Raw genomic sequence first — 27696 nt, 5'->3', positions numbered from 1 at the left:
AAAATCTCGCCTTGTCCAGGTGACCAGGCGTTTGTGGTCTGGGCCCCTCTGTGGAACTCCCTGCCTGGAAGGCAACCACAGTATCCTCCTTTAAATTTCGTCTTAAGACTCACTTTTATCGTATGGCTTTTTCTCAATCTGATGGTATTTGTTGTAATTATTTAAATTATTTTATCATGTTTATATCTTAAGTTCTGGATCTTATTTGCTTTTATAATATGCTTTTATTGTAAAGCACTTTGTAACTTTGTTTTGAAAGGTGCTAGTTAGCAGTTATTATTATCATTGTTATCTGTCTTCATCTGTATCTATTCCTTTTGAAGGAAAGCTGATCAGTAATAAAACAAATGTAGACAGTTGGAGTTATGTCTCATTGTTTCTTCATTTGGTTTATTAATTGTTACAAAGACAGAGTTACATGGATGGTATTTACACAAGCTTGGGAAATTTGTTCAATAGTAAGTAAGCATTTACTTTGGCAGGATAATTATTGCAACCAGAGGAAATAAATGTTTTACACAGAGACAGGACAATAGTTTTTCATTATAAACATATTTAAAGCTATTTCAAAACTGTATTGTGACTGTAAGTATTCATTATGTTATATAGTATATGCCTACTAAGACTAACAGGTAAATTGATTAACAGGAAAACACTGAAAAAAAAATATTTTAGGATGTTTTTAGATTGCAGTATATGGCATTAAACCATGCATTCAACAATGCATAATTGTGGCTACCTACTCAAGAAGTACACCTTATATGAATATATGATGTTTCATGCAATAAAGCAAACAGATAAACAGAATAACTACCTTTTGTATTTCACAGAGATGAAAGAACAGAAAAAGGAAATGGCTATATCTGCATTTATAACAAAAATACACATCTACATTTTACCATTAAATGACCAAATCTAAGCCGTAGAGGATGTTTCAAGGTACAGAAAAATATAGTTTATGTTTAAATACATATATTATTCATCTGTCTCCAATTCCACTTGGCAAATGTTAAGTGTATTGATCTCATTTTTTATAGGCTTGGTTAAAACTGCAAACGTGTGTTGAATGCATGTAATATGATTATTTATTTAAGTGTAGATTTTTATTAAGAAACAAATGAGGGAGCCCAATGTGCTGTCTGAAAAGTGTCAGTTAGAGACAGGCAAGTAAATCCAGTAAGTCTTACAGTTTGAATTCAAAGTCTCCTCAAACCACATGTTAAGTACTGAGGCTGAACCACTGAGCCACTGAAAAAGAGCTCCATTGAACTTTTCCGAGTAAATAAAGCTCACAGTAAATTATGATTTCAGACACAGTGAACAGTGCACTTGTTTCTCTCACAGCTGTGTTCGCTCCCCTCTCAACACCTTGTCTGGAATCCCTCCTGTCCAGCCGTGCACCTCAGCCCTGCCCTGACCTTTTCCTTCACCCGGCTGCGGTTCACATATGAAGTGGTTTAGCATCAGCTCAGCTGACTGCAGGCTGGTCAGGCTGCTATCTGTCTCTGACGTCCTGCTTTCTATCGGCCTCCCAATAGCTGCATCCCTGGCGTTGCTTGTTCTCCAGTGATGAATGATCTCATTATCTAAATCCTCAATAGCTTCGTCCCCTTGGTGGTGGAGGTCCATCATGGCCTCTGTGCCTCTTAGCTCCTTCTGCATGTGATGGCGTGCTAGAGGGATTTCCTCCAGGCTAGCTGACCGGATGAGGGTGGCCGAGCCAAGGCTTGGACTTGTGGTGATCCTGTAAGTGCCCTCACCTCTCATGCCATCAGACAGATTCTCATTGTGAATGGTGAACTGGAGATGAGGTATCTGGGGGGCGCGTGGAGAGTGTCGTCTGACAATTTCCTCGACCCCTGACTCGCTGTCTTTGTCCACGTCTCCTTCCCGGTGTCTCCACGCTTGACCTCTGTCTGATCCTGTCAGTATAAATCGTGGGGTCTCTTCTCCCATCTCTGACCAGTCAGATTCCTCCTCCTCTGGAACTGACCCTAGAGGTTGCTCCTGCCCGCCGGCTTTGGACTTTCCATAGTTTTGCCCGTCCATGAACTGAGCCGGAGGGGGAGTGATGGGGAGAACCACCTGATTAATGGCATCATCTGACTGAAAATGGAGGTCGGTTCTGTGTAGCACTGATGTTACCTACAGTAGTAAGTAGAGGTTTTTGTATGAATAAAAAAAGCGTGCTGAATGCTGCATGTGCACTAAACAATTTCACAGAGGCTTATGAGTATTTCATTTGTATTTCTTGGCCTGTCTTTTCTTGCCCGTAATAGGAATCATGAGGAATACCAGAATATTTTTCAGTCATTGTGGCGTTGCCCTTTTCCAGTTTTCCTCCCCTGCCTCTCAATGTGTTTGCCACTGTCTGCCTAGAATTTAAGAGGGAGGTAAAGATCTTACATTGAATGTTTCCAGACTGTTGGCAAATTTTGCATCAGCAAGCTTCTCCGTCAGTGCTGAAATACGCCGGTTCAACCTCTCACGTTCGTCTTCCATACTCTGAGCCTGACACAGAAAGCACCGGGAGCACAAAATAATAACAAATAAACCTTCAGCAGTGGCAGAAGAAGTATTCAGATCCTTTACTTAAGTAAAAGTATTAATATAACACTGTAAAAATACTCCCACTACAAGTAAAAGTAATGCATTCAAAATTGTACTTAAGTGTAAATATGTAAGTATTGTTAGTTAAATGTACTTAAAGTATCAAAATTAAAAGTACTCATTCTGCAGTAAATGTTCCCTGTCAGTGTTTTACTATTATATATGATGTTTTGGGATTATTATTACTGCTGAATTAATGTGTATGTTGCATTTTACTGCTGTAGATGTTTAAGGTTGAGCTAATTTTAACAACTTTATATACTGTTGGGTAGTTTAATCTACAATAATGCATCACATTCTATAAGATCATCATATGTTTGTAGCGTCACTGTCCTGTGAGAATCATGTATCTCTAAAAAGTCAACTTTTCATGAGTTCAGAAAAACAGCCTCATTTTCCAGCTAATCCAACGGGGGGTTTAAATAGTTTATTTAACTAAGCATGCGAATTTTCTCAACCCATAAAGGAACACTTCATCCTTCAGTTCATCAGAAAAATTCTAATTTAAAATCACCAAATTTGGAGATACATGGTTTTCATTGGACAGGAAGGGTATGAAGATTTGTAAGCTGAAAAGTATCTAGTAACCAAAGCTGTCAGACAAATGTAATGAAGTAAAAAGTACAATATTTGCCTCTGAGATGTAGTGGAGCAGAAGTATAAAGTAGCATAAAATGGAAATACTCACGTAAAGTACGAGTACCTCAAATTTGTACTTGAGTATAGTACTAGTTACATTCCATCACTGACCTTCAGTAAGTGGCGAACTTATGTCACGGTATCCCCTCCCAAGAGTTTAAATAACTGCTCAGTCTGTTATAACCATTTATAACCAAGTTTCTAATAATTTAGGGTTAAGCACAAATAACATAGAAATGCTTCCAATCTCACCACTGAATGAAGCTTGTGCTCTAGAAAATTATTAGTCTGTTGTGTGGAGGAGCACTTGTCGTGTAGTCTAAAATATGGCAGAGAGAGAGAGAGAGAGAAGTTACTCAACAATAGTACAATGCATTGCAGTATACATGCAATATCCCACATTGTTTGAGATTAAGTAATATACAGTAGCTATGCATCATTCACAACTATCATCTCAGGTCTAAAACTTGAGACAGATAGTAAAAACAGAGATCAAATCTCATTTCAAAGCTATTTCTGAGGACAACTTTCAGATCTCTGAAATTGTATATATTTCCATTGTATAGATAAATACATTCAGGTACAACAACAATACATCACAGAGAGTTGCAGTGCATTTCATTCACTTGCTTTCAGTGCCTATCAAACATAGGTATCAAACCCATAGTACCCATTGTGTTACATTTCCTGACTAACTGCACGTTGAAAAACGTTTACGTTGCATGAGCCCAACTTTATGTTTAACAGGTTAATTGATTGAGGAATAAATTAATTTGACAGGCTAGTAAGTATAGCATGTGGAATCCTAAACTGTCTATTAAAGAGCATAAGTTGATATTCCCCTATTAAAACATAAAAGGAATTTGATGTAATCTTTTTTATGCAGCTTCATTTTCTGAGTCAAGCTTTTGGCTCACAAGCTTTGAGCATATTGGAGGAGGAGGAGGAGGTTAAACAAAAAGTGCTTTCTGTGCATTCTTTACCTCTTAAACCTCTCTGTGAGGTTGCTAAGCTCCACACGTGTCCTCTGGAGTTCTGCCTCCAAAAGCTTTTGGCTGCTCATGAACTCCTCTCCTAAACACTCCATCCTCACTGCTGTCTTCAGCAAACTTTGATGCAGACCTTCATTCTGCTCCTGTAGTATCCTGTCAGGATAGACAGAGAAATGAAATTGAGTGAGTCAAAGTACATGAGCGTTTGATGAATTTATTTAAGAACACATTCTGTCATCACTCTCATTACTCTCATGTTACACATTGGGTGTAAAATTACACAGGTCAGTGTTTTCTATGACATTCACAATAATTAGAGTGTGAAACTAATTAATCTATATACAATATCACGGCCATGGTTGTCACTTGGATTATAACTTTTATCAGTTAACAAACCCAAATCACACTTACATGATTCTACCCAGCTCATGTGGCTTTTCCTGTATTAAAGCAAACAAAATTACTTTGACAAGAAAAATGACATTCAGAAATAATATTAATGATGCCCAAAGAATAAAGTACAAGAACAAAGAAGAACAAAGAACAATTTCAAATGTCAATTTGATTACCATTAGTTTGTGCATGATAACTAATCTATTGTTCTATAATAACTAATCTAGTGTCCACAGTGACATGCACATTGGTGCCCAAATCAATAGGCAAGCAAATTAGTGGAACATTATTACATAACCAATTAATCAAGCATGTATAACACAGGCAACTATTGACTTGCCAATAATTACTTTATGGACATACTGTAATACAGAATTTCATGAATGAATCCCCCAAGAGAAATCTCATACTTTATGTAATGATGAGCCAGTGAAGCTTGTATGTTCCTCTTCCTGACTGGAGGAGCTGCTGGTGTTCCTGGGTGAATCTGCCTTGTTGGAAAGAGACTCCAGCTTCCTGTGTGAAGGCGGACTGCCAGCAGAATACCCCTTTAAATTAGTGTTGTGGTCATCAATGTCATCATGGTCAATATCATTGTTTTTGGAGTGGGGCTGGTTGAGCTGTGATTCAGGGTGATGTCCTTTGTGATGACATGTACTATAGTAATCTCTGTGGTGATGCTGATGGTCTGAACTGTGGTGATCTCCATGCTGATGATGTTGAGATTCACTGTGGTGGTCTCCATGGTGATGCCGATGAGCTATACTGTGGTGGTCTCCATGTTGGTGCTGATGTCCTGGACTGTGGTGGTCTCCATGGCGTTGCTCATGGCTTGGACTGTGGTGGTCTCCATGCTGATGATGTTGTGATTCACTGTGGTGGTCTCCATGGTGATGCCGATGAGCTTTGCTGTGGTGGTCTCCATGCTGCTGCTGATGAGATTCACTGTGGTGGTCTTTATGATGATGCTGATGCGATTCACTGTTGTGGTCTTTATGATGATGCTGATGCGATTCACATTGGTGGTCTCCATGGTGATGCTGAGGGTCTGGACTGTGGTGGTCTCCATGGTGATGCTGATGGTCTGGACTGTGGTGGTCTCCATGGCGATGCTGATGAGATTCACTGTGGTGGTCTCCATGATGATGGTGATGGTCTGGACTGTGGTGGTCTCCATGGTGATGCTGATGAGATTCACTGTGGTGGTCTCCATGGTGATGGCGATGGCCTGGACTATGGTGGTCTCCATGGTGATGGTGATGGCCTGGACTGTGGTGGTCTCCATGGTGATGGTGATGTGTTGGGTTGTGGTGGTCACTATGGTGATGATGAATTGTTGGGCTTTGGTGATCTCCACAGTCATTGGTTAGGCTGTGGAGTCCATGGTGACGTGGTGTAGTAGGGCGTTCAATGTTTGGGTGTGTGCTATGGCGGTGGTGACCTGAACTGTGATGGTCTCCATGGTGATGTGTTGGGGTGTGTTGACCTTCACAATGGTGAGTTGGGTTGTGGTGGTCTCCATGGTGATGATGAGTTGTAATAGGATGATCCCTATGGTGATGAGCATGGCCATGGTGGTCTCCATGACGATGGTGATAAGCATGGCCATGGTGGTCTCCATGACGATGGTGATGAGCATGGCCATGGTGCTCTCCATGGTGATGGTGACGAGCAGGGCTATGATAGTCTCCATGGTGATGATGATGAGTTTCACTGCAGTGCTCTCCATGGTGGTGAGTTGGGCTGCATTGGTCTCCACGATGATAGTCTCCATAGTGATCTTGATGGGTTGTGCTGTCATGGTCTCTGTGGTGATGAGAAATGTTGTGTTGGTCACCATGGGAATAAGTGGGGCTATTGTGACCTCCATGATGATAGACAGGACTGTGGTGGTCTCTGTGGTGATGGAGATTCCTTGGGCTGTTGCGGTCACCATGGTGATGATGACGACTAAAAGTGCGATGGTCTCCTTGGTGACGGTGGTGATGGTGCTTATGAGAAGGCGAATGGGAGTGACCTCTTTTCAAACAGCTAACATCAGTGCTGCTTCTGGGCCTGTGATACATGTGATGGGGTGAGTCTGCAGAACAGTGGCTATGATGGTGGTGGAAAGATTTAGAGTGAGAAAGTTGAGAAGAGTGCTTGCTGGTATGGGAGTACTTGCTGGAGCTAATTGAGTCTGCACTGGCAGGCCGACTCCTCTGCTGTCTGAGTTTCTCAGTGCTGCTGTCTACTTTACTGGATCTAACAGAGGCCTGCCCTGGACTGCAGGGTCTTTGAGCCTCTGTAACCCCAAGAGTGGTGAGTCTCATCGGGCTGAGCACCTGCCGAGTGATCTCATTAAGGAAGGCAGAGAACTTCATTTTTTCCTTCATTAAATTCTTCCTGGCTTCCCCTTTGCTCCTCTCTGATTCATTTTCATCTTCATTTCCATGCCATTCACTTTCTTTGGGTCTAGTGAGAGCCTCCATTGATTTGGCTTTGCGGAAATTTCCATCATTTCCCGAGCCTCTTGTAATCCTCTGTGTGTTCTTCAGGGTGCCCTGAGTAGGGCCCCTGTGGGAGGACTTGCCTTTCTCTCGTTCCTGTTTGGCAGGGAGCCTGTTTAGATAACCCTTTTTATCTATCAAAGGGGCTGTGTCGTCTCCTTCTTCAAAGTATCTATGTTTCCTGGAAATGTCAGTACAGGACTGTGAATGCTGGGGCTTCTTAAGTGGAACACTATCTAAACACTCACTGCTGGTCTCAGAGGACAGGCTAGAGGAAGACGTTGAAGAGGAGGAAGAAAAGGAAGAGGAGGAGGAAGAGGTAGAGGAGGAGGATGTTGATGAAGAGGATGAAGAAGAAGAGGAGGATGAAGAGGAACCAGTTGAATCACTCAAGGGAGTTTTGGGATGAGAAACATGGTTTTGCTTGCGATGGTAATGGTGACAGTGGGAATGATGAGTCTTGTCATTATCACACTGATGTCGATGGTCGGGGTGATGATCGCTGAAAATACTGTCCTCCGCTGTTGAATTGGTGCTATTTTAAAAAGAAAATAGGTGTTAAAGACACACTGGATACCAATACAAGCTAATGATAATGATAATTACTTTTGTAATAGCAGAGCAAATTTATGAATCAAAATTCCATTGACATTCATGTTCCCTGGAGGATAAAGCCTACTGACTTTGGTGATTCTGTGACTTTGAGGTTGACATTTGTGATTTTCAGTGAAATGTCTCGACAACTATTAGATGGATTGTTATCAAATTGTAATAACTTTTCATCTAGCGGTGTCATCAGGTCAAAATATAAAATTTGTCCAATACAGTGATTAATGACCAAATACCTGCGAAACTAAAGACATTCCCATCAGCCTAAGCTGTACTTTGGTTTAGTTCTAATTAGTAGTACTTTGTTAAACATATTACAACAAACAATATATTTTAAAATTAAGCACAGACTCCATACATAAGAACAGGCATGTAACTGTGGAAACAATGTCTAAACTTACTCATGACTATCATTGTCATCTGACTGATGTAACTTTTGCTGGTCATGGTGATGAAGATGGCCTTGGTTTTGGTGATGGTGCTTCATTTGATGAGATTTTGAGTTAGCAGTCTTTCTGTGCTTGTGGTCTTTTTCTTGAGGATCACACATTTCAAACTTATGATCTTTGATGCCTCTGGTGTTCTGACGAAGATGTTAAGGTCTGAAATAGTTTTTCATCAACTGGTGCTGCAGCTGAGAGTCATCCTTAGAAACTGGCAATGGTAATCCCTGGGGAAATATTTTCCTTTTTTACAACTTTGTTACATAATTCAGTGTGCAGTGACTATTATTTTAATATCCATTTACAAAATTCCCACAAAAATAGAAAATGTTGTTTTAATTTTAATTCATAGTATTATTGCAGTAAATTTGAAAAAACATGGTTATGATGAAAATGTCATTACATATTATTTGATTAATAATTACTACTTACTAAACTATACTGGTTTACTACAGAAGTAACATTGCTGATCAGTTTTATGCACATCATTTCCAAACTGCTAACTACGTAAGTATAAATAGAAAACGTATTTTTATATATATATATATATATATATATATATATAAATACGTTTTCTATTTATATATATATATATATACAAAGTTACAGGTAACACTCTAAAACATTAAATTATAAAACAAGTTCTAGGTTTCTAATGCAAGTTAACTGTAATTCAGAGAGCTGCTACAGTGAAGTTAATTCAAATATTTGTCTGTAATCTACTATACAGTCAAAATCTGTACTTACGTTCTCAAAGAAGCTCAGGACTCAGGCAGTGTGTTCATTGAAACACAATGACTCTCTCTCAGTGATGCACCTTCTAATTGAACTGTGAAGCACATGCAAAACCCACACACACTCACACATCAATATATACTCCTGTGCCATCCAATGACAGAAGGGCCAGTTGTTGCACGCAGCTACTTTGAACTGTATTAACTATTAAACTTTATACTATTCTGTATGTGATGACTTATGCATGTATTTCAAAGATACCAGCATGAATGAGTAACATACTATACTGTACATATACAGTAGAACTTCAAACACAACAGATGATCAATAAAAAAACAAAAACAATTTGGATTTCTTTTCATCGCTTTTCTGACAATGGTAGCAAGATTAAAGACATCAAAGTAATAGTTATCCCAAATATTTAATCAAATCCACTCAAGAATATTTTAAGATATTCAACTATCAAACTGCCAAACATTAATGTAATAACAGTTTTTTTTGTTTTTGTTTTTGTTTTTTGTTTTTTGCAGTTTGGCTTTCCAGAGTATCTCAGCACATCTCAGTGATATTTATATTTGGAGATGCCCCGACCACATAGTGATATATGGATGTCTTAGGATCTGAGTCACTGTACCAGCCAAAACACACTAGCTTGTAGCATTCAATCCTCAAACTGTACAGGGGTCCCTTCAGTGTGAAACATCAAAGGTAGTAACAGCAGATGAAAAAATGGCAGAGGTAAACTCTGCTGTTGAAATGAGCCTGTATGGTGGTGGGTGGGGGTCAGATGTCACCCACTATATTCTTATATTACTTAAGTTTTTAGAATATTCACATACTCTAAAATACTCTCTCATGAGCAGGGTTACAGAAAACTGTGCTGCTTACAGTATGCATGTTAACTACAAAGTGTCAAGTTATTGATCAGGATGTCCTTATTATGTCAGTGCAATGGGCAATCTAATAACTCAGTTACTGAGAAATACATTGAACTCCAATAGAGCGACAAAGGCAATTACACATCACAAGACATCAGGACATTATATTAAACCACTCAGGACTTTACTGCCATTTTCATGTGTCAAGAAATATGACAGACAATACAAACCACAGCTTTGTGGTGAATACAAGTGCCAGATCTGTCATCCTCGTTGTAATTTTTCAGCATGTATCCTCATTGCCGCCGGCAGCTTTCCCTGAATCAATGTAACACGGCTCAGATCCACTGACAATCAATGGCAAACCTACACTGCTGTGACTGTTTGGCAAACACAATGGAAAGTTAGACGAGGCAACTAATGCTCACATGCAAACACGTGATTGGTGAATATTTATAACAACGATATCTACACTTGGCAGGGTTATTACGAGGATTCCCAAGGACAGCATGTGACAAAGTTACATTACACAAGATGTCATCATAGGCCCAATAATGCTGAAACACTGACACACTGCTATTGTCCTGTGGAATTATTCACTGAATGCATTTTTCACATGCAACTAATTGTTATAGCTTTCAGTATAACTTAAACTTTGTGAGGAGGAAATATGACCTCTACATGAACACCAACTCTGTTCCAGGTGAAGGAACATCACCTCCTCACCGCTTTACTTTCAGGAAGTTCACTTGGTACGTCAGATCTGGACAATCCAGCGTCACTCATTGAGTCATTGAGAACTGTGATGTGATGACAAGACTTTTGAACAGATCAACACGCAGCCCCCCTCTGCTGTAGTGCGTCATACATGCAGTACAGACCCATACACCGCTAAAAACCACAAACTTTCCATAGTGAATTTGAATTTAAATTGTAAATTGACTGAAGTAGTAAAGGGTTTAAGGTAAGGTAATGCTATTAATTTGTTGACCTGTGAGGTTTTAAATGCCAGTTTTCCATGTGTCACCAAAACATACCAACCAATACTATATTACAAAAAGAAGGCAGAAAACACCAAGCAAAAGAGAAAAAACTAATGGGCAATGACTATGAATAAAAACACAAAAATAAAATCTAAAACTCAACCACAAGAAAGATTGTTTTTCTGGAGAGCTAACTCATGCATGTTGAGTAGTATGCAGAAAGATTATTCTATTTCTAATAGAATGAATACAGTATAAGACGAAGAATTAGTGAATAATTAGTAAAATATAATTTTGGCTGCTAATTTAAAGGCCCAACTCCTGACCTAATTATCTTAGTATAAGCACAGTATATAGCCATTGTAAGTTCTAATTGACAAACAATGAAATCAATGTCATCAACGGAAGTTTAATATGAATACGTTTTTATGTGTGTAGTGCAGAGTATAGAATCTCACTGGGAACCGCAGCCCTTCAAAGGCACTGAAGCAGCAGCGATAGTTCTGAAAACAGCCTGTCCACAGACAGGACCCTGGTCTCTGTCCTATCACTGAGCTCACTGACTGCCACAAGACATTACTGGGGAAGTCCTGAGCTGGATGCACCACGAGGGGGAGTAGTGTGCAAAATATTTTAAGAGTAGTGACGTGGCTGCTCACCACAGTGAGTCCATTTATCAGGGTTTATCCAAGGGGTAGGTCTGCCTGCTCTTCCTCAGAGTCCAAGTACATGATGTTCAGCACAAGGTTGGAGTATCTAATATCCAATTTCTCCTCCAAAAAATAATTGGACATGAGACATTTTTCTTTATTTAGAGTCCATTTCTCACCATTTGCGCAAGAATTGTTTACATCTAGGATACACAATGACATTATGCACAAAATAAACTTTCAATGAAGTTTGTTGTCTGCACAAAAAACAGGCTTTTATCTTATTTTCCCCTTTGCCTTCTGAATTTCACCACTGCATCTTTTGACAATGTCGGCAATCTGAATTTTCTAAAAAAAACATTTTGATGAAGTCTGAAATGCAAGTGGGGCTGCCCTTTCACAAAATAAACAGAACTTGACAACAAATTGATCATTATGAAATGTATCCCACCACAACACCTGACTGTATGAGCTCGTATTTACAGCACAGCATTGTAGTTATTCAAAGGTGGTCTGAGCTTAATGCATCAGTGTGAAACCTTTACTTTTACCTGCCACTTGTTTAAATAAGTTACAAACTGAATTATCTTTGAAAGTAAACTATTTTTGAAGACATACACGTGGTGTCTTGCCACAGTGAGAAACTGTAATGGAAAGTGAGTGGTTATTTGCTGTCTCCCCTTCTGTTCTGTTTTTTTAAATTATTCATAAATGTTGTCACTTTGGTGCAAATATTACTTCGAAAAGAAGTGCAACAACTTGCAGTGTAGGACACAGAGAGCCCAACACTGCATCTATTGTCTGGGATCTTATTTACTCTTATCACTGGTCTGTGATAGCATCAATATGCTGCTTCATGAGAACTGGGCGATGGAATAACATTTTTGTCTGCGCTTCTGCACTCACATGTGCAATAGTAATATATATTTTAATGTTTAAAGACATATTATTCATTCTCATTGAAAATGCATAACACAAGTGACTTTTCAGAAATTCTTCACTCTTAAATTTTGCCTATGCAGAGCAGTAGATAATGGTCATTGACTTCAAAAACACAAAAACATTATAATACTTATCCCCATTTAATAGACAGTCAAAAAACATCAGGAAAATGTACATACATTATGTATGGCAAATCTAAAAGCAATGCACTCAATTTCAGAAGTAATGCAGACATCCATAAATAGTTATGTATTAATTATGTTTGGGGTATATTTGATTTCAGTTCTGAAGGCCACATCTTCTCTACAGGAGAAATGCACTGTGAAAGTCCACTCAAATCAAATCAACAAGTGGAATCAGTTTATAAACGTGAATGTTGAATGTTTCATTGCTGATTATATACATTTTGACTTGTCTGCCAGCAAAATATGTTTTTTTTCCAACATCGACAGTGTTTATTTAGTTTCTACTGAACTTAAAAAAAAAAAAAAAATCAACTTAAGAGATCACTGACAAATGTTAGCTGGAATTGTAAATATAAATACCCCCTCTTCATCATTAGCTTTTCAAAGCAATAATTACTGGATCATTCCTCTATATGCACCAGGCCTTGGTCACCTTTGGAGTTTGTGGGTTGCTTTGCTTGGATCACAGGAAAGCTCCTAAATGTTGTGAGATTTTTTTATGGTCTGTGAAGGGCCCTGGCACGTTCCTACTGCCTGATGTAAATGAATGGAGCCAGAGATTGCCTCCATTCTAAAGAGGTGCAGCGTCTCTTTCTCTTTTCCATTCAAGTTGAGTAAACGGCTCCCTCTGTTGGGCTAACCATGTATTGGAAAGTCCCATTTCAGCTTGTTATACACAGGCTTATATTGTGTAACACAGAATGTAAGAGAAGAAATCAATGCTTGTTATCAGTTTTTCCCCACTCGGATGTTGGGGTTAAGAAGAGGATCTAAATTGGGGTCTGAGCCAGCGGAGGCACGTCCAACTTTCGCCATGATGATTATCAACGTAAAGAATCCCAGAACGCCGACCAGAAGAAGCATGAAGACCCGCTGTTTCCAGGACAGAGATGTCCGTTTTCCACCTGTGCGATTTCTGAAGAGATAAAACAGAGATCACAACGATATTTGTATAGTAAGTTACTCCTAGTGACAAAGTAATAAAAGAGAGCTCCAGTTCCACAGCAGATCATGATACTAACTTGAGAATTTGAGCAAACCAACTTAACGCTGGTCGTCGCCGGTACTTGTCGTCATCAATGTCAATCTGTGTGACAGAGCTGTGTCCAATGTCCCGTGTGTTGTAGATCTTTCTTGGTGACGATGCTGGAGAATAACAACAAATAGGTGTGTTAATCTTTCAACACGGAAAGCAACACACTATGTTAAATGTTCAGTATGTGCACAAAACATAAAAAACTTAAGGACAGACAAAGCTGCAAAGCAGTCGGAGAGAGTAGATTCAGAGGGCTTTCCATTGCTTTACCTGTGTGTATTGTAATTGTGTCACAGGTAGTGGCAGTAGTTAAGCTGATCACAGAGTGCTCCTGCATATTTGGATCCCCATTTTTACGAGGACCTCCAAGGTCTTCCTGTGCTGGAGGAGAGACAGAATTTGGTGGTGGGCTGAGGCTGGTGTAAGAGTGGCTGGGGTAAATGTTACTTTGTTCTTGTGCTGTGGAAAGAAAAAAAAAAAAAAAAAAAAAAAAAAAAAAAAAAAAAGATTCTGATGAAACCACTTAAATAATACTGTGTACACACCTACATAACAGTCCTTAATAAATATGCACATGTTGTATATTACTGAAAAGTAAACATTAAGGCTCACCATCAAATGTTGACCAGTCAGTATAATCAGTGACATCATTAGCTGTGGTCTCCTCAAGGACCCCAATGGGCTCTTCAATCTGTCAGTCAAAGATGAAATTTTATTAATATCTTAGAACATTACATCTGTACAATTTGCTTTTTCAGTACGACCAGAAAATGCAGTTCTGAATGCGTATTTTCTTCGCACTTGATTTGTTTTCAGGAAGGCTGTCTGTGAGATCACCAAACAAGGGATTTAACAACAATAGGCCCTTACCAGCGGCAGCCCTAAACCAGCTCTAGCCCAGTTAACAGATGACAGCTGTTCTTTCAGCACATCAGCAATTGGGCTGGCAAGGTTGGAAGGGGGAAACACTGGACCCTGACAGGTGGGACACTGGTATCCCGCTGGAGCCGTATGGAGGGGCAGCTGAGATGCCAAGTTATTAAGACAGGACCAGTGAAACACATCTGTGGAAACAAAAAACAGTTTCATGTCACAGCAACAAAATTCCATTTGTCTCCTTGTTTTGCATTTCTAGCTATAACTAGGGGTAAGTGGAAAAATATGTTTTTTTGTAATTTGGTTACAAAAATTTATTCCCAATGAGTTTATAATAAACAAAAACTTGATAATCTTACCATAGCAGACTAGTCGGACAGTGTCTTGAGCAGTCAGTAGATTATTACACAGAGTACAGTTGGGGTTGTAATCACTGTCCTGAAGCCATTGCAGATACGACTGCACAATACACTGAAGGGCAGCAAGTGGAAATACAGAATCTTAATGTGATGTTAATAAGTTGTGTACATACATAAATTATGTGATACTTGTTCACCCACTGACCTTGTTGTGGTTGGAGACAAGGCAATGCTCGCACACATTTACACGATGCTCAAAGCAGAATAAATTGGTCACTTTTCTCTTCGGACACTTGCAGAGACCCATAGCCACCTGCGCTGTGTTGGGGACACACAAACAAATGCAGGTTTGTTACGGATCTGTACAACAAAAATTCCTCAGACTGAGCATCCTAGTTCTCATCATTCTGTTAATTATAGCCCGTCTGTTTGGTATGAGCAGAAGCTTGAAGCAAGAAGAATATGTCTTAAAATTTACAAGCAAAAGCATGTGACATTAAAAGGTTTGCCTTACATCTATGTATCGTGTGGCTAATGTTCTCTTGAATTTAGACTAGAGCAACACAATAGTTGTTGTTGTTGTTGTTGTGAGCTTCCTCACTTTCCTTATATTCTGAATGAATCAGTGTGATAAGGTATCTTTATTTTTTGTCATGTATTTCATTTGCTGGTTTAGCCAAATACTGGCATTCATGTCTGGCTATTTTATCCAATTAACAGTTTCTCAATTGATTTTTCCAAAGAACTGACCTCATCTTGTTATACTGCAATATTGCGATTTCAAAATTACATATACTGTGCTGAGGATTTTAGCCATATTGCTCACTCCAATGTTACTACCTCCTGGGATTTTGTTCATTGTGATATGGTATACAGTATATTGTCTTTTCCTGAGCTTACAGAATTAAATAAGCTCAGGAAAATCATCTTACCCCCACTTAAGTGACATTTTCTGTTTGCTAGTTTTTGTTCTAGCTAGGTGAAATTAATTACGAAGGCCTTTTCATGCGTGTTCATCATATCTACTATACTAATGTTACCCCATTGTCATGTCACAGGCACAAATAGTGGGTGGAGCACTTATAAGCCAAACGAGGCTAACAGCACTAGTCAATTTTAATGTTGTAAGAGCAGCAATTTTGACAGTCAAATCATCGCCACATTATCGATATCGACAGGCTATTGGGTTAACCTTTAATATAATTGACTTAGCTGGTTACCAATGGCCCCCAGCACTAGATGCTACTCATATTGTCTGTGGACGTGATTTTTTTAAGGTTACTTCTTTAACTGTAACTGGCAGCACATCGACTGTTTTGGTTTTTGCGAACTTGACCTAAGTTATCGTACACATTTCGGGAAGTCATGAGTCAGTTTCTCCGCTCTAACTTCATGTTTCAACACCGACTAACACGTTTTGTCAGCGATATCACCTTTTGGCACTTTTTGCACCCCACATTTATCTGAGCTAACATTAGCTGCTACCCTAGCTGGAAGTTATCAGGTAAGGTAACGTTAGCAAGCTAATTTAGCTAGCTGGTGGACTTGAGGAAGTTACAACGCAAATAATAAATACCTGTGTTACCTGTCAAACAGACTTTACTCAAGTCCCGTTCGTTTCAGGTAATGTTGCACAACTGTCATTTAAGCTTCCTTGTCAATTCACCCCAGGAGCTGTCATCAGTAAACTTGACTGCAGCTAGCTGGTTCCGTCCTCTCTCTGTTTATGTGCCACGTCTCTTCCGCTTCTGCGTCTTCTTCGTGTGTTTTTATAAGAAAACCGACAGGAGCGTTCTGCCATCTACTGAGCCGGAGTGCACGTCCCTTTAGATTCCTTTTTATAATCGCCGATTTTTTTAAATTTAGGTAATTCGTAGTATATGTATACAAGTGACAACTATAAAAAAAATACTCATTAGACATATGGCGCACGATTTAGCTAAATGTGTAATGTAGGCAAGTAGCTGTTTGTTTATCATCTTCACGCCGCCATTTTATTTTTTTCTTCTTCTCTTGTTAACTGCATATCCCAAATCAGTGTGAAAAAGGCAAAAGTATGCCGCTTCATGCTGTAATGGAGGAGGCTCTTTTTTATTTTACATACACAGGTGCCTAATAGCATCCAAACTGTCTGTGCAAGACATACTCTGACATGTGAATTATATGAATTAACATAATATGTGACCTCATATATACAGTATGTGCTCCAGTTTCTCCTAGAATCACAACCTTCAATCTTTTGTACATTGTGTATCCAGAGAGAGATTTAGGACTAAAAGGTGGTCTATTTACAAGGAACAGCCTACTTCTTTATCCACCACACAACATGTCTCTCTTGTATCAGATTCTCACTCCATGATTCTAGTGGGAGCTACCTTATGATTTACACACATTTAAATGTTCATTACTTTGCATAAAACATACTTTACATCTAGACTTTAGGCACATTTGACAACCATAGACATAAAGATAATTCTATAATTAAATTATAATCCAACACAGATATTAAAACTAAAACTAGTTGACTTTTCTTTAAAGCTACTTTGTATATCTGGTATTCCTGGTCCCTTTTTGCTGTGAAGTTTCAGCAAAGCTGGATTTAATAACGATAACCTAAAGCCTCTCTTTATTTTGAAAACATTTGATCAAATGAATGTAAATAAGATAAACTTAATGAGTGATCACACGGGCAAAAGTAAGTATAAGAACAGATGCATGGTATAGGTAAGTAACCTTCAAAACCAGATTTTTTAAATTTATGAGCATCTACTATATATAATATGTAACATGAAGAATGAATATATATATATTTTTGTGTATTCATCCAAGGTAGCAAATAACATCTATGTGCAGTAGTGTGGAGGAGAGGCATCAAAGTGATAAAACTGTCATGCTTTTCAGTTTTTTATTCAGTGTCGCACGTAAACATTTTTGCCATGCAAGACAGCAGCAAAAAAAGCGCCCTGTTTTGCTTGAGTCACATTGCAGTTAGTGTATTTGGTCAGCAGATGGTGTACAAACTGACAGCCAATAAAGTGTTGGCTATTACCAAAAGTACACAGAATGCTGGGTTCAATCATTCACCAGTCAGCAATGGCTGTGCAGATAAAGATATCAACCTTTCATCAGCAGAACAGACACCAAAATGTAGTTATTGCAGATATAGATTATTGATCTTCTATGTGTATGTGTGGATCTTATAGATGATCAATGATCGCAAGGGCCTATGATCATAAGCTTGTGAATTACTGCAATGACTTAATCAAAAGTAGTAAAAGAACAAAGAAGAAGAACAGATGTCATAGAGGAGCAGTGTAGTTTTTCTTGCACTTTTAATCAGCAGATCACTGGGATGATTTGATTGCAGCAAAATCTGTGTCTTCATTTTATCTTTTGGTGTTGTCTTTATAATGAGCAGCATTTTGAGTCGGTCTGGTGCAGAATGTCCACCAAATGTCATAAATGTAAATCTAAATGGATGCAAAGAGATAGATAGTAAGGGACTGTAAATGTAGGAAACGACTGTCATGAAAACCTTGGCATAAAAATCCCTGACAGATATCAACAGTGTTACAATAATTCAGAGCCGCTGCTTTAAAAAGTTGGGACTTCCCAGCTTGCACATGGCAGCCACAATAGCTCTCAATCCTGCTTTGACAAGCAATTTTTAAATGCATGGTAATGACATCGAGGTGCATGCTGCTGCCTTTTCATGCATAATAATGACTTTTTGTCTTTACAGTATGCATGTATGCTTGAGTGTGCAAATGACCATGCATGTATTTGAGAATGAGAGTACAAATCTTTTGCTTCACAGTTCACTGCACATGTGAATTGCCTGTGGAGGAAAGCAATGAGAGTAAAATGAGAAAACGAAAAAGCCGAAGAAAAAACAGCTACAAAGGAAGGAGTCAGAGATGTTCTGTACCTCTTACTAGATCTAAAGCGCTGAATCTAATTATGCTGCATGAAATGAAATAAAAAGTTGTTAAATGCAGCATTGAGTGTAAAAATCCTTCCTCACATTTACAAATTAATTAACTTGCTCAAATTCTTTTAATAAAGTTATATTTAACAATTAATTTGCTTGCATTAGTGCAAGAGCAAATCAGTCTCATCCCCCCTTGTTACAAGACATTTCTGTGTATAGGCAATTATTTAAACAGCACTTAAACAACTCAATGTGGGATCCTCTCAGTGGCAAGTTGTTCGACTTCTTTGAGAAAAAATAAATATGAGACTAAAATGACTGTGCAAATGAGCATGGACTTGTCCTCAGTGACGACCAGGGACACATATAAATCACTGACAGGAGGTAAGGACATGTGGAAAGGGCATTGGAAAAGCACTGGAGCTATCAGATGGAAGGGAAATCTAAAGACAAATGACAGAGGCAATGGAGAATTAATCAGCCCTGGAGCTGAGGCAGCTGGGTCTGAAGTGACCGGAGAGGTTGTCGGGTTGGGCGGGGGGGCATTAATTGATTGAGTCTGGTAACTATTGATCAGCTCTATCTGTGAGGGAAACCGTTAAGATACAGGCATGGCTTGTATAATGAAACGGTTAACTGATGTTACTGTAAAGGGAATGGCCCTAAATCAGAGGGGCGCTGAAAATCCAGTCTGTGGTGGCTGTTGCTTACTTGGGTTACTTTGGTGTGTAAAACGTGTAAAAATTATTGGATTTTAAACTGAGGTTTCAGTTAAATTTGTTTAATTTTACAATAACCAGTTCTTGTTTCCAAAATTGTTTTTGCTACTGTCTACACCAGTTTTGCACACCAGTTAATTTCATGTAAAACACACTTTGTTACAGTTCATGTTTATGCTAATGATGAATGGTGATTTTATTGTTGATAGCATTAAAAGTGTCTTTCAACAAACTTTCCATTACAAAACATAATGGCACATCTTCCGTGTGTAGAATATCAGAGTATATGGAACAAGAACAAATCATGGACATGCCACATAGAGCAAATAAAAACGAATAAAATCACTCAAAAGATGTCCCTTCTTTTATAGATGGACATGCATGTTATGGTATACCGGGGCTGGGCCCAAAAGCATGACCAGGACAGCGAGTGTACAGTAGTAGGTTCCGTTTATTTAGAAGAACACACAATGAGGAACCAGGAGTGTGGAGGTAAGGCTGGAAGCCGGTGGACTGGAGGCAGTCAGCAGACCGCCACGAGGCTGAGGAGAGCAGGCAGGCTGAGGCAGGAACGCGGTCCGAAGCAAGGCAGGTGAGCGCTGTGGTGAGCGCTTTTCCTCCGGGAAAGCCGGTGGGCAATGCGGAGGCAGGTGACAGGAAGTTAAACAGGTTAATCAGACGTTCTGATAGCATGCAGGTAATTACTTAGCAGGGCCCGACAAGAGCCGACACGTTATATCCCTGAAGTAAACAGACGATCAGGCGAAGACTGGTGAGAAGAGCCGGGAAGATATACTGTCAGGTGTGATTGTGGATGGGGAACAGGTGAGCAGCAGTAGATGGTTTGCAGGTGTGTCAGTTGCTGATTGGCAGTACCTCGGAGGCCGCGCCCCACAGCACACACACACACACACACACACACACACAAAGAGACCAATAGGGGACAGACAGACAGGAACACTAGGAATGGTACAGCCATACTATGTCAATGCAATTGAAAAGCTTTTTCAAGGCTTGGATTTGAGCTGATGTGCATCTATTTTTAAAAAGAGAGAATGCAAATATTGTTGAGTGAACTCATTTGAATGAGCTGAATGCATTTTAGAGTCAAAACAATGGAAAAAATAATTAATTGTTTGGTGCACATAAAGCCCTGTTGTACTGCTGTGTGAAGAGTTTTGAACCAGTGAAAACAATCAGCATTTATCTGAGAGGAAATATCTGAAAAAAATAAAATGTACAATACATTTATAAATTAGAAGTGTGTTTTATTCTTGTTCCATAATCATCTCGAGTACCTGAAACAATCTAGCACCCCTCTAGGGGTCCCAGTCTCCAGGATGCACGCTACTGTGGTTACCCCATTTCAAGGGTGTGCTTCAGCTACGTTTTTCTTTCTGACTGTATTTGTTGTTCCTCTTGTACTTTTGTGTGTGATAACTGAAAATGAAGCAAAATCAAATCCATGGTCATAACCACATCATTTCATTTGGAATGTAATTACACTGTGGATCCTGTTACTTTATCAGGACGGTGGCTCAGAAGCAAATCCATCAGGTTTTGCTCTGAATGAAATTGGACTGACTGATTGATTTATGTATGTCAAGTGAAGGGCAAAGAGACAGACAAAAAAAAAACCCAGAGTGTGAGAGCCGGTCAGGGGAGGGGAGTCGCAGATATATGGATGAAGTATGGCCCCCTGATGGGGGAAGGAGAGTATTGAATCAGACAGAGATAAATGGAGTGTGAGAGACAGAGAGAAAGAAATTCAGACATATGCCTGCTGACCTCAACCCTTTTTTCTCAACTAATCAATACAAGGAAATGCACTTGCGTGTGTGTGTGTGTGTGTGTGTGTGTGTGTGTGTGTGTGTGTGTAACAGTGTGTGTTTGTGTACTTGTACTTGCTACATAGTCTGTGTCGTTTCCAATAAAGATCAGAAACACAGTGACATTACCTCAGCCCTGTGTGACTCCTCCCTGGCCTTCCAACCTTTGCACATGCCTCTATTTAATTTTGGACCCTGTAATTCTATAAAAGACTGAGAGGTCTGGAGCACTTAGACTGTCCTCGTCACTGAGCTCGGTCAGGAAAGTGGGAGAAAAAACAGAAAACATCAATGCTGCACAAATGTCATATCTCAGGTCTGCATATAAAGTGTATTTGTGCAAAATTCTTTCCTTGTGTTTCATTTGGTGTAACAAATAGACAGAGCTGCATTTTCACAGAAAATTATTAACAAAGAATAAAAATGAATGGTTGGTGGTGAGGTGCTTTTTGTCTGACTACCAGACTCTCTCTCCCACTCACTCATACACAGACATTGATTGGCTGACAGAGAAAAGACACCAGCATTTTCTAAGGAATAATTTCTTTGACAGATGCCTGCTGTATACTATTACTCTGAGCAGCGCATTTTCCCAGCAGAGAATTCCGCAAAGTTTGTATTAATCAGCTAAAATGTGTTATATTCCACCTAGGATTCACTCCCTATCAGCCTTATTATTCGGTCCTCCTGCCGTTTAAGACTGAAAAAAATCCCATAAACATCTTCAGCCATTTAGGAAGAAGCCCCAGCATGGCTTTATTCAAATCCAAAGCGCATAGTGACCAGATCGAGTAACGTTCAGTTATCCAGATTTCTTGTAATGACAGACAGAAAGTGAAGATACAGCTCTGCAGGTAAAAAAAAAAAAAGAAGAGAAATTTTGTCCCCGTCCTTTCTGTGAAATAAAGACAGGGGACACCTGGTGTTTACAGTGGAGCTTCACCTGTGAAGACATGCAGGCAAGGATCAAGTGCTCTGGTCAAGTGCTCTGGGAGTGAATGTGTGCGGAGATCCTCAGTGAGTATGAGATAAAGCTCCCTTGAAGCTCTCATGATGGACAAAGAAATGTTAGAAACCTTGGGTAGGGTGTCACAGAGTGGGGTCCACGCCAACTGTAATTGATTGACAGAATAGAACATAAATAAAACACAATAAGAACAGTTGGGTGAGACACTTTGATCTGGTGCAGGGCATCATCAGTGACTCTCCAACCATTGTCATCTAGTCACTGAGGTCATAATAACAAGCCACGCTAGCAGCTAAGGCTGTAGACACAGTGATGCTTTGAGCTAAATGCTAACATCAGCATGCTAACATGCACGCAGGATTTCCTGAAGCTCACCAAAAAGAACATTGTATTTGCTGCTGTGTTAGCGTTTATTAGGCCAGATGAATCACATTTTCTATCTCTGTATCTAGCTGCTGAGCACTGAACTTGAAAGCTTCTTAACTTTGCAAGTACAGTGGTATGGAAGCCAATCATTGTTTCCAAAGATTGTTTTTTGTTTCACAGAGACAGAATAAGACAGAGAAGTCTTACTATGCTGTTGTTCAAGGTGTGTACTGACTCACTCTCTGGAAACCAGATAAAATCAGATCCTGACCTATCAGCATCCTCGGCCCACTGCTGGCTGTTTCTGCCTCTGAAACACTGCTGACGAACAGTTTGAGCCCTGTTTAGCAGATCCCTCACCACAATTGCTGCCTATGTGTGAAGATTAAGAATAGTGGTAGATTCTATTGATCCATGGTTATTACACTGATAGCGCTGTTGTTTATCTTCCTATATAGGACAGGGGGAAATGCACAGCTTTGCTGGCTATGATCTGTGAACTCTCTGGTTTGATGTAATGTCCAGCAGCTGTCTGAGAGTTAGTGAGCCATCTGTGACTCGCCTCACCCAGTGGCTCTGGTAGGCCTTGCTTAACCAAGCTTAAATTGCACATGACCGTTCAATGTCAAAGTACCGTTAACACCAAAGACATCTATCATGCTAAAACCCTGTTTATTTGTTTAGATACTGTATGTCCACCACACATTCTGCTCCTTCATGGGAAGTGTAGAGAGAAAAGGATGGGAGCCAAAACCATGGAAATACAGTTGTTTTTAGCACAGCTGATGACAATGATTTGATCAGTGTAATGGAATTGTTCAGTCAGAGCGCAGGGAGATGAACCATTAAAGTGATGTGTCAGCACCACCTACCTTTGAGGTGTTTGATCACGATGGTTTTGTCGACAATATCAGAGCACCGCTCAAGTCTCAAATTATTAAAAGTGAACACTCCACTGGATCTGTAGTAGAGAGAAAACAACTCTTGATATAAAGATGAGCAGTCACTGTGAATTTGTCATATATTTCTCTGACTCATGGCCTGTCATCAGTTTATCCACTGAGATTTTTAAAAAAATAAATCTGTTGAAAGACAGACCTACATGAGAGTCAGTGAGACAGACCATTTGGATTGCACAAAGTGGGCCAGTCACTAAAGAGTTGTTATACTGTTACTCTCTTTGCTGCCTTACAAACACCTACTGCCAACATTTTTCAGCAGCCACTCCTTCTATTGTTGAGTTTTAATTGGACTGGTTAGAAACAATCTGATTAGAATTTTAGTGTATGAAAATGTGTACAGCACATTGTGAATGTAGCAAGACAAGTGTATGAGAAGGGGGGTAATTATATTTGAATGTGGTGGTGGAGGGGTTGTGGGAGTTAGAATGATGTCAGCAGCTGGGCTGGTGTGTAAATGTTGGAGGGAAGGGAGACTGTAGCAATGGAAATCAACGGTTCCTCTACACGCATCCAGGGTGCTTCCAGTATTTTCTTTTCAGCAATTCATCTTTGCAAAGACTAAAACATCCTAAATTCATTCAGTGCATCCTAAGAGAACATGTTGATCATAAAGCTACTTACAAAACAACAGGTTGCTATATTGAGCATATATTTCTGTATAATAAACTGAATCAAATTTCTGTTATTAAACACGACAAATGCTAACATGCTGATGTATAGCATGAGTAGGTATTACCATGTTCATCATCTTAGTTTAGCTTGTTAGCATGCTAACATTTGCTAATTAAACAGCTGAGGCTGATGGGAGTTTTGCAGGTATTTAGTCATAAACCAAAGTATTGGACAAATTGAAATTTTAAACTGATGATGACACTATATGAAAGTCAGAGGAAAGTAATTACAAATAATCCTGCGAGGGACATGAATGTCTGGACCAACCAACAGACCAACATCCTTAGACCCAAACTGACTACTGACAGCTTTAAAGAATGACTGAAAACCAATAGCTGTATAATAGAATTATACATGTTGAATTTCATCAGTGCTAAACTTTGAGTGCTGAATTTCAAGTAACTTTACAATAATAAAAAGCCATCTTGTTAAGGAACCAAAGTTAACTTTTCCTTCCATCCACCAGCTCACATTTAATCACACAGCAACGACTCATCCATTCTACAAAATATTTCTTTTCCCCTCAGTGTCCAACAAAGGAAGAGCGTGATCATTCAGAGGCAGTCATTTACAAAAACACACAAATTAAATATGGTTAGACAAAAAAGACAAAATTATTATGTCCTGATAATAGTTTTTCTAAGTTTGAAGAAAAACAGATAATCCTGTTTGAAAAGCTGTCTGTCTGACTGAAAGCTGAAATTACACTCATGCCGGTTTGGCAGTGGGAAGATGTGATGATAACACTGATGAGCACAGTTTTCCTAGAAATCTTGACAGAATATTAAGAAACAGATTCCAGAAGCATGGTTCATTTGTGCTCTCTAATATTTTTTTTTATCCAGACCAAGTTTGCGCATGAATACACACACACACAGACCACCACACCTGCTAACTGCTGGTCCAATCCCTGTGATTGTAACAGCAGGTGATTTGTACAGAAATACTAAGAACTTCAAGTGGTCAAGTTGTCCAAATTCTGCCAGCATGCACATAAGCTTTTTCTTAATTCTATTCAATTAAATAAAATTTTATTTATATAGCACTAATTCATAACAGAAGTTATCTCATTGTACTTTTCCTATAGAGCAGGTCTAGACCGTACTCTTTATATTATTATTTACATGGACCCAACAAATCCCACCATGAGCAAGCATTTGGCGACAGTGGCAAGAAAAAACTTCCTTTAAGAGGCAGAAACCTTGGACAGAACCAGACTCAATGGTGGGCGGCCATCCGCCGCTGCCGTGTTAGGTTTTGAGAGAGAGAGAGGTTTAGAAAGAGGTTTTGGGAGGGGGGAGGCACAATGCAAATACCACCTAGAATTTTTAAAATAGTAGAAATGTAATTGTAGTTTTAATATTAATAAATTAATAATAATAGGAATGACAGATATAGGAAAAATAATGTCAGTATTAGTAACAGAGCCAATAACAGCAACTCTGGTAGCAGTTGTCGAGCAGGGACACAGGGGCAGCAGGTGGCCCACAACGCCAGATCCAGACTCTGCAGCTCCAGAGGCAGAAATACCTGCTGAAAGCCACAGAAGGAGAGAGGAGAGAAACGAGAAAGCACAGAACTACGGGAGAGAGAAGATGTCGAGTTAGTAACATGCATTAATGGGATAAAAATGCATACAGGTGAAGAGGGAGAGAACGAGAGAGGAAACAGGTGCATCATGGGAAGTCTCCTGGCAGTCTAGGCCTATAGCAGCATAACTAAGGGATGGTTCAGGACTCACCCAAGCCAGCTCTACAACTATAAGCTTTATCAAAGAGGAAAGTCTTAAACCTACTCTTAAATGTGGAGATGGTGTCTGCCTCCCAAACCCAAACTGGGACCTGATTCCACAGGAGAGGAGCTTGAAAACTGAAGGCTCTGGCTCCCAGTCTACTTTTGGAGACTCTAGGAACCACAAGTAACCCTGCATCCTGGGAGCGCAGTGTTCTAGTTGGGTAATATGGTATTATGAGATCTTTACGATACGATGGTGCCAGACCATTAAGAGCTTTGTAGGTGAGGAACATTCTATTCTGGATTTTACAGAGAGCCAGTGCAGAGAAGCTAATATTGGAGAAATATGATCTTTTTTCCTAGTGCTTGTCAGTACACGTGCCGCAGCATTCTGGATCAACTGGAGAGTCTTAAGGAACTTATTCAGGCAGCTGGATAATAAGGAATTGCAATAATCCATCCTACTTTTTTGGCATCATTTTGAGACAGGATGTGCCTGATTTTTGCAACTTTGCGTAGGTGAAAAAAGGCAGTCCTTGAAGTTTGTTTCATGTGGGAGTTAAAGGATAAATCCTGATCAAAGATAACTCCGAGGTTCCTTACGGTGGTGCTGGAGGCCAGGGCAATGCCATCTAGAGTAACTATATCTTTAGATAATGTGTCTCGGAGGTGTTTGGGGCCAAGTACAATAACTTCAGTTTTGTCTGAGTTTAACATTAGAACATTGCAGGTCATCCAGGTCTTTATGTCCTTAAGGCATGCTTGAAGTTTAGCTAACTGGTTAGTTTCATCTGGCTTGATCGATAGATATAAGGTGGTTCTTAAGGGTATGAGTTTTATTAAGTGACTTCTGTAGAATGTATTTACTGTCTGAACCCATCCAGAACAACTGTGTCAGTAATTTCCCCCTGATCTAATTGTAAAACAGCTAGGCTAAATTGGTTTTCCAAAATGTAATTTTATTCCAGTCTGGTGCACCACCTCAGTAATTTGAGCCACATCACTGTGATTACTACCACTTCAGAATAAATAGCACACTTCATACAGATGTCAGGCAACCTACAGTAGATTTGTTCTGCAGTAAACTTGTCTTTGGTAATACTCTGCTTCAGTCCACTCTTGGAGAAAATCTCTCACACTTACACGAATATTCTGTCTCCAGTATTTCTCTCCTACATTAACTAATTAAAAAAAGAATGCAAGCTTAATAGTAGCAAATCAAGAAAACAACACAGTACATCTGCAGGTTAAAGCTGAACATATTTCTGAGAATCTTTGCCACAGACAGTCTCTGAGACATTGGAACAGACAATAATAACAGGAGTGGGCTGGTATAGTATTACTGTAGAATCATTGTGCAGTAATAAAATGTCTGAAGGCAAGAAATCCTGGCAGATAAATGTTGAGATATCGCTTAAAGACAGTAAAATCACAGGCTAAAATAGATGAATAAAATACATACTGTGAGACCTTTAAAACTAAAGTTTTTACTTTTTTATAAACACATCACATTTAGTAATTAGAGCTCAGTTGAAGCCAAGACATGTTCAAGAACACATGCTGTAATTCCAATACATAGCACTGAGGTCCACTTCATGCCACAGTCAAACCAGTGAGCTCCAGCTAACAAGCTCAGCTACTTCTCTCGAGGACAGGGATTGTGTCCAGCTGCCAATCTGCAGTTGTTTGTTTGCACG

The 27696-nt window shown here is 39.5% G+C and overlaps 2 protein-coding genes across 7 annotated transcripts; both read right to left on the bottom strand.

Moving 5' to 3' along the window:
• Window positions 1-363: 363 nt before the first annotated feature.
• si:dkey-273o13.3 (filaggrin) lies at window positions 364-9004 on the bottom strand. 2 transcript variants are annotated; one of them, XM_044222196.1, is made up of 8 exons: window positions 8923-9004; window positions 8134-8402; window positions 5045-7658; window positions 4653-4681; window positions 4233-4394; window positions 3502-3568; window positions 2407-2511; window positions 364-2145 (listed from the first exon to the last, which is right to left on the bottom strand). In XM_044222196.1, the coding sequence occupies exons 2-8, from the start codon at window positions 8280-8282 to the stop codon at window positions 1339-1341; spliced, it is 3933 nt and encodes a 1310-aa protein (XP_044078131.1). In that variant the 5' UTR covers window positions 8283-8402; window positions 8923-9004; the 3' UTR covers window positions 364-1338. The 2 variants fall into 2 exon arrangements, with proteins under 2 accessions (XP_044078131.1, XP_044078132.1); XM_044222197.1 differs by having other exon boundaries at window positions 364-2052.
• A 3480-nt stretch (window positions 9005-12484) lies between these two features.
• On the bottom strand, window positions 12485-16579 carry zfpl1 (zinc finger protein-like 1). Of its 5 annotated transcripts, none has more exons than XM_044222195.1 (8): window positions 16396-16579; window positions 15025-15137; window positions 14820-14931; window positions 14455-14648; window positions 14197-14275; window positions 13855-13965; window positions 13571-13694; window positions 12485-13464 (listed from the first exon to the last, which is right to left on the bottom strand). In XM_044222195.1, the coding sequence occupies exons 2-8, from the start codon at window positions 15124-15126 to the stop codon at window positions 13278-13280; spliced, it is 909 nt and encodes a 302-aa protein (XP_044078130.1). In that variant the 5' UTR covers window positions 15127-15137; window positions 16396-16579; the 3' UTR covers window positions 12485-13277. The 5 variants fall into 5 exon arrangements, with proteins under 5 accessions (XP_044078130.1, XP_044078127.1, XP_044078129.1 ...); XM_044222192.1 differs by having other exon boundaries at window positions 13855-14043; window positions 15025-15132; window positions 16396-16577; XM_044222194.1 differs by having other exon boundaries at window positions 13855-14043; window positions 15025-15132; window positions 16405-16577.
• Window positions 16580-27696: the final 11117 nt, after the last annotated feature.

Source organism: Siniperca chuatsi, linkage group LG14 (assembly GCF_020085105.1).
Source record: "Siniperca chuatsi isolate FFG_IHB_CAS linkage group LG14, ASM2008510v1, whole genome shotgun sequence".
NCBI lineage: Eukaryota > Metazoa > Chordata > Actinopteri > Centrarchiformes > Sinipercidae > Siniperca > Siniperca chuatsi.
This window is presented reverse-complemented; position numbering and strand designations above follow the sequence as displayed.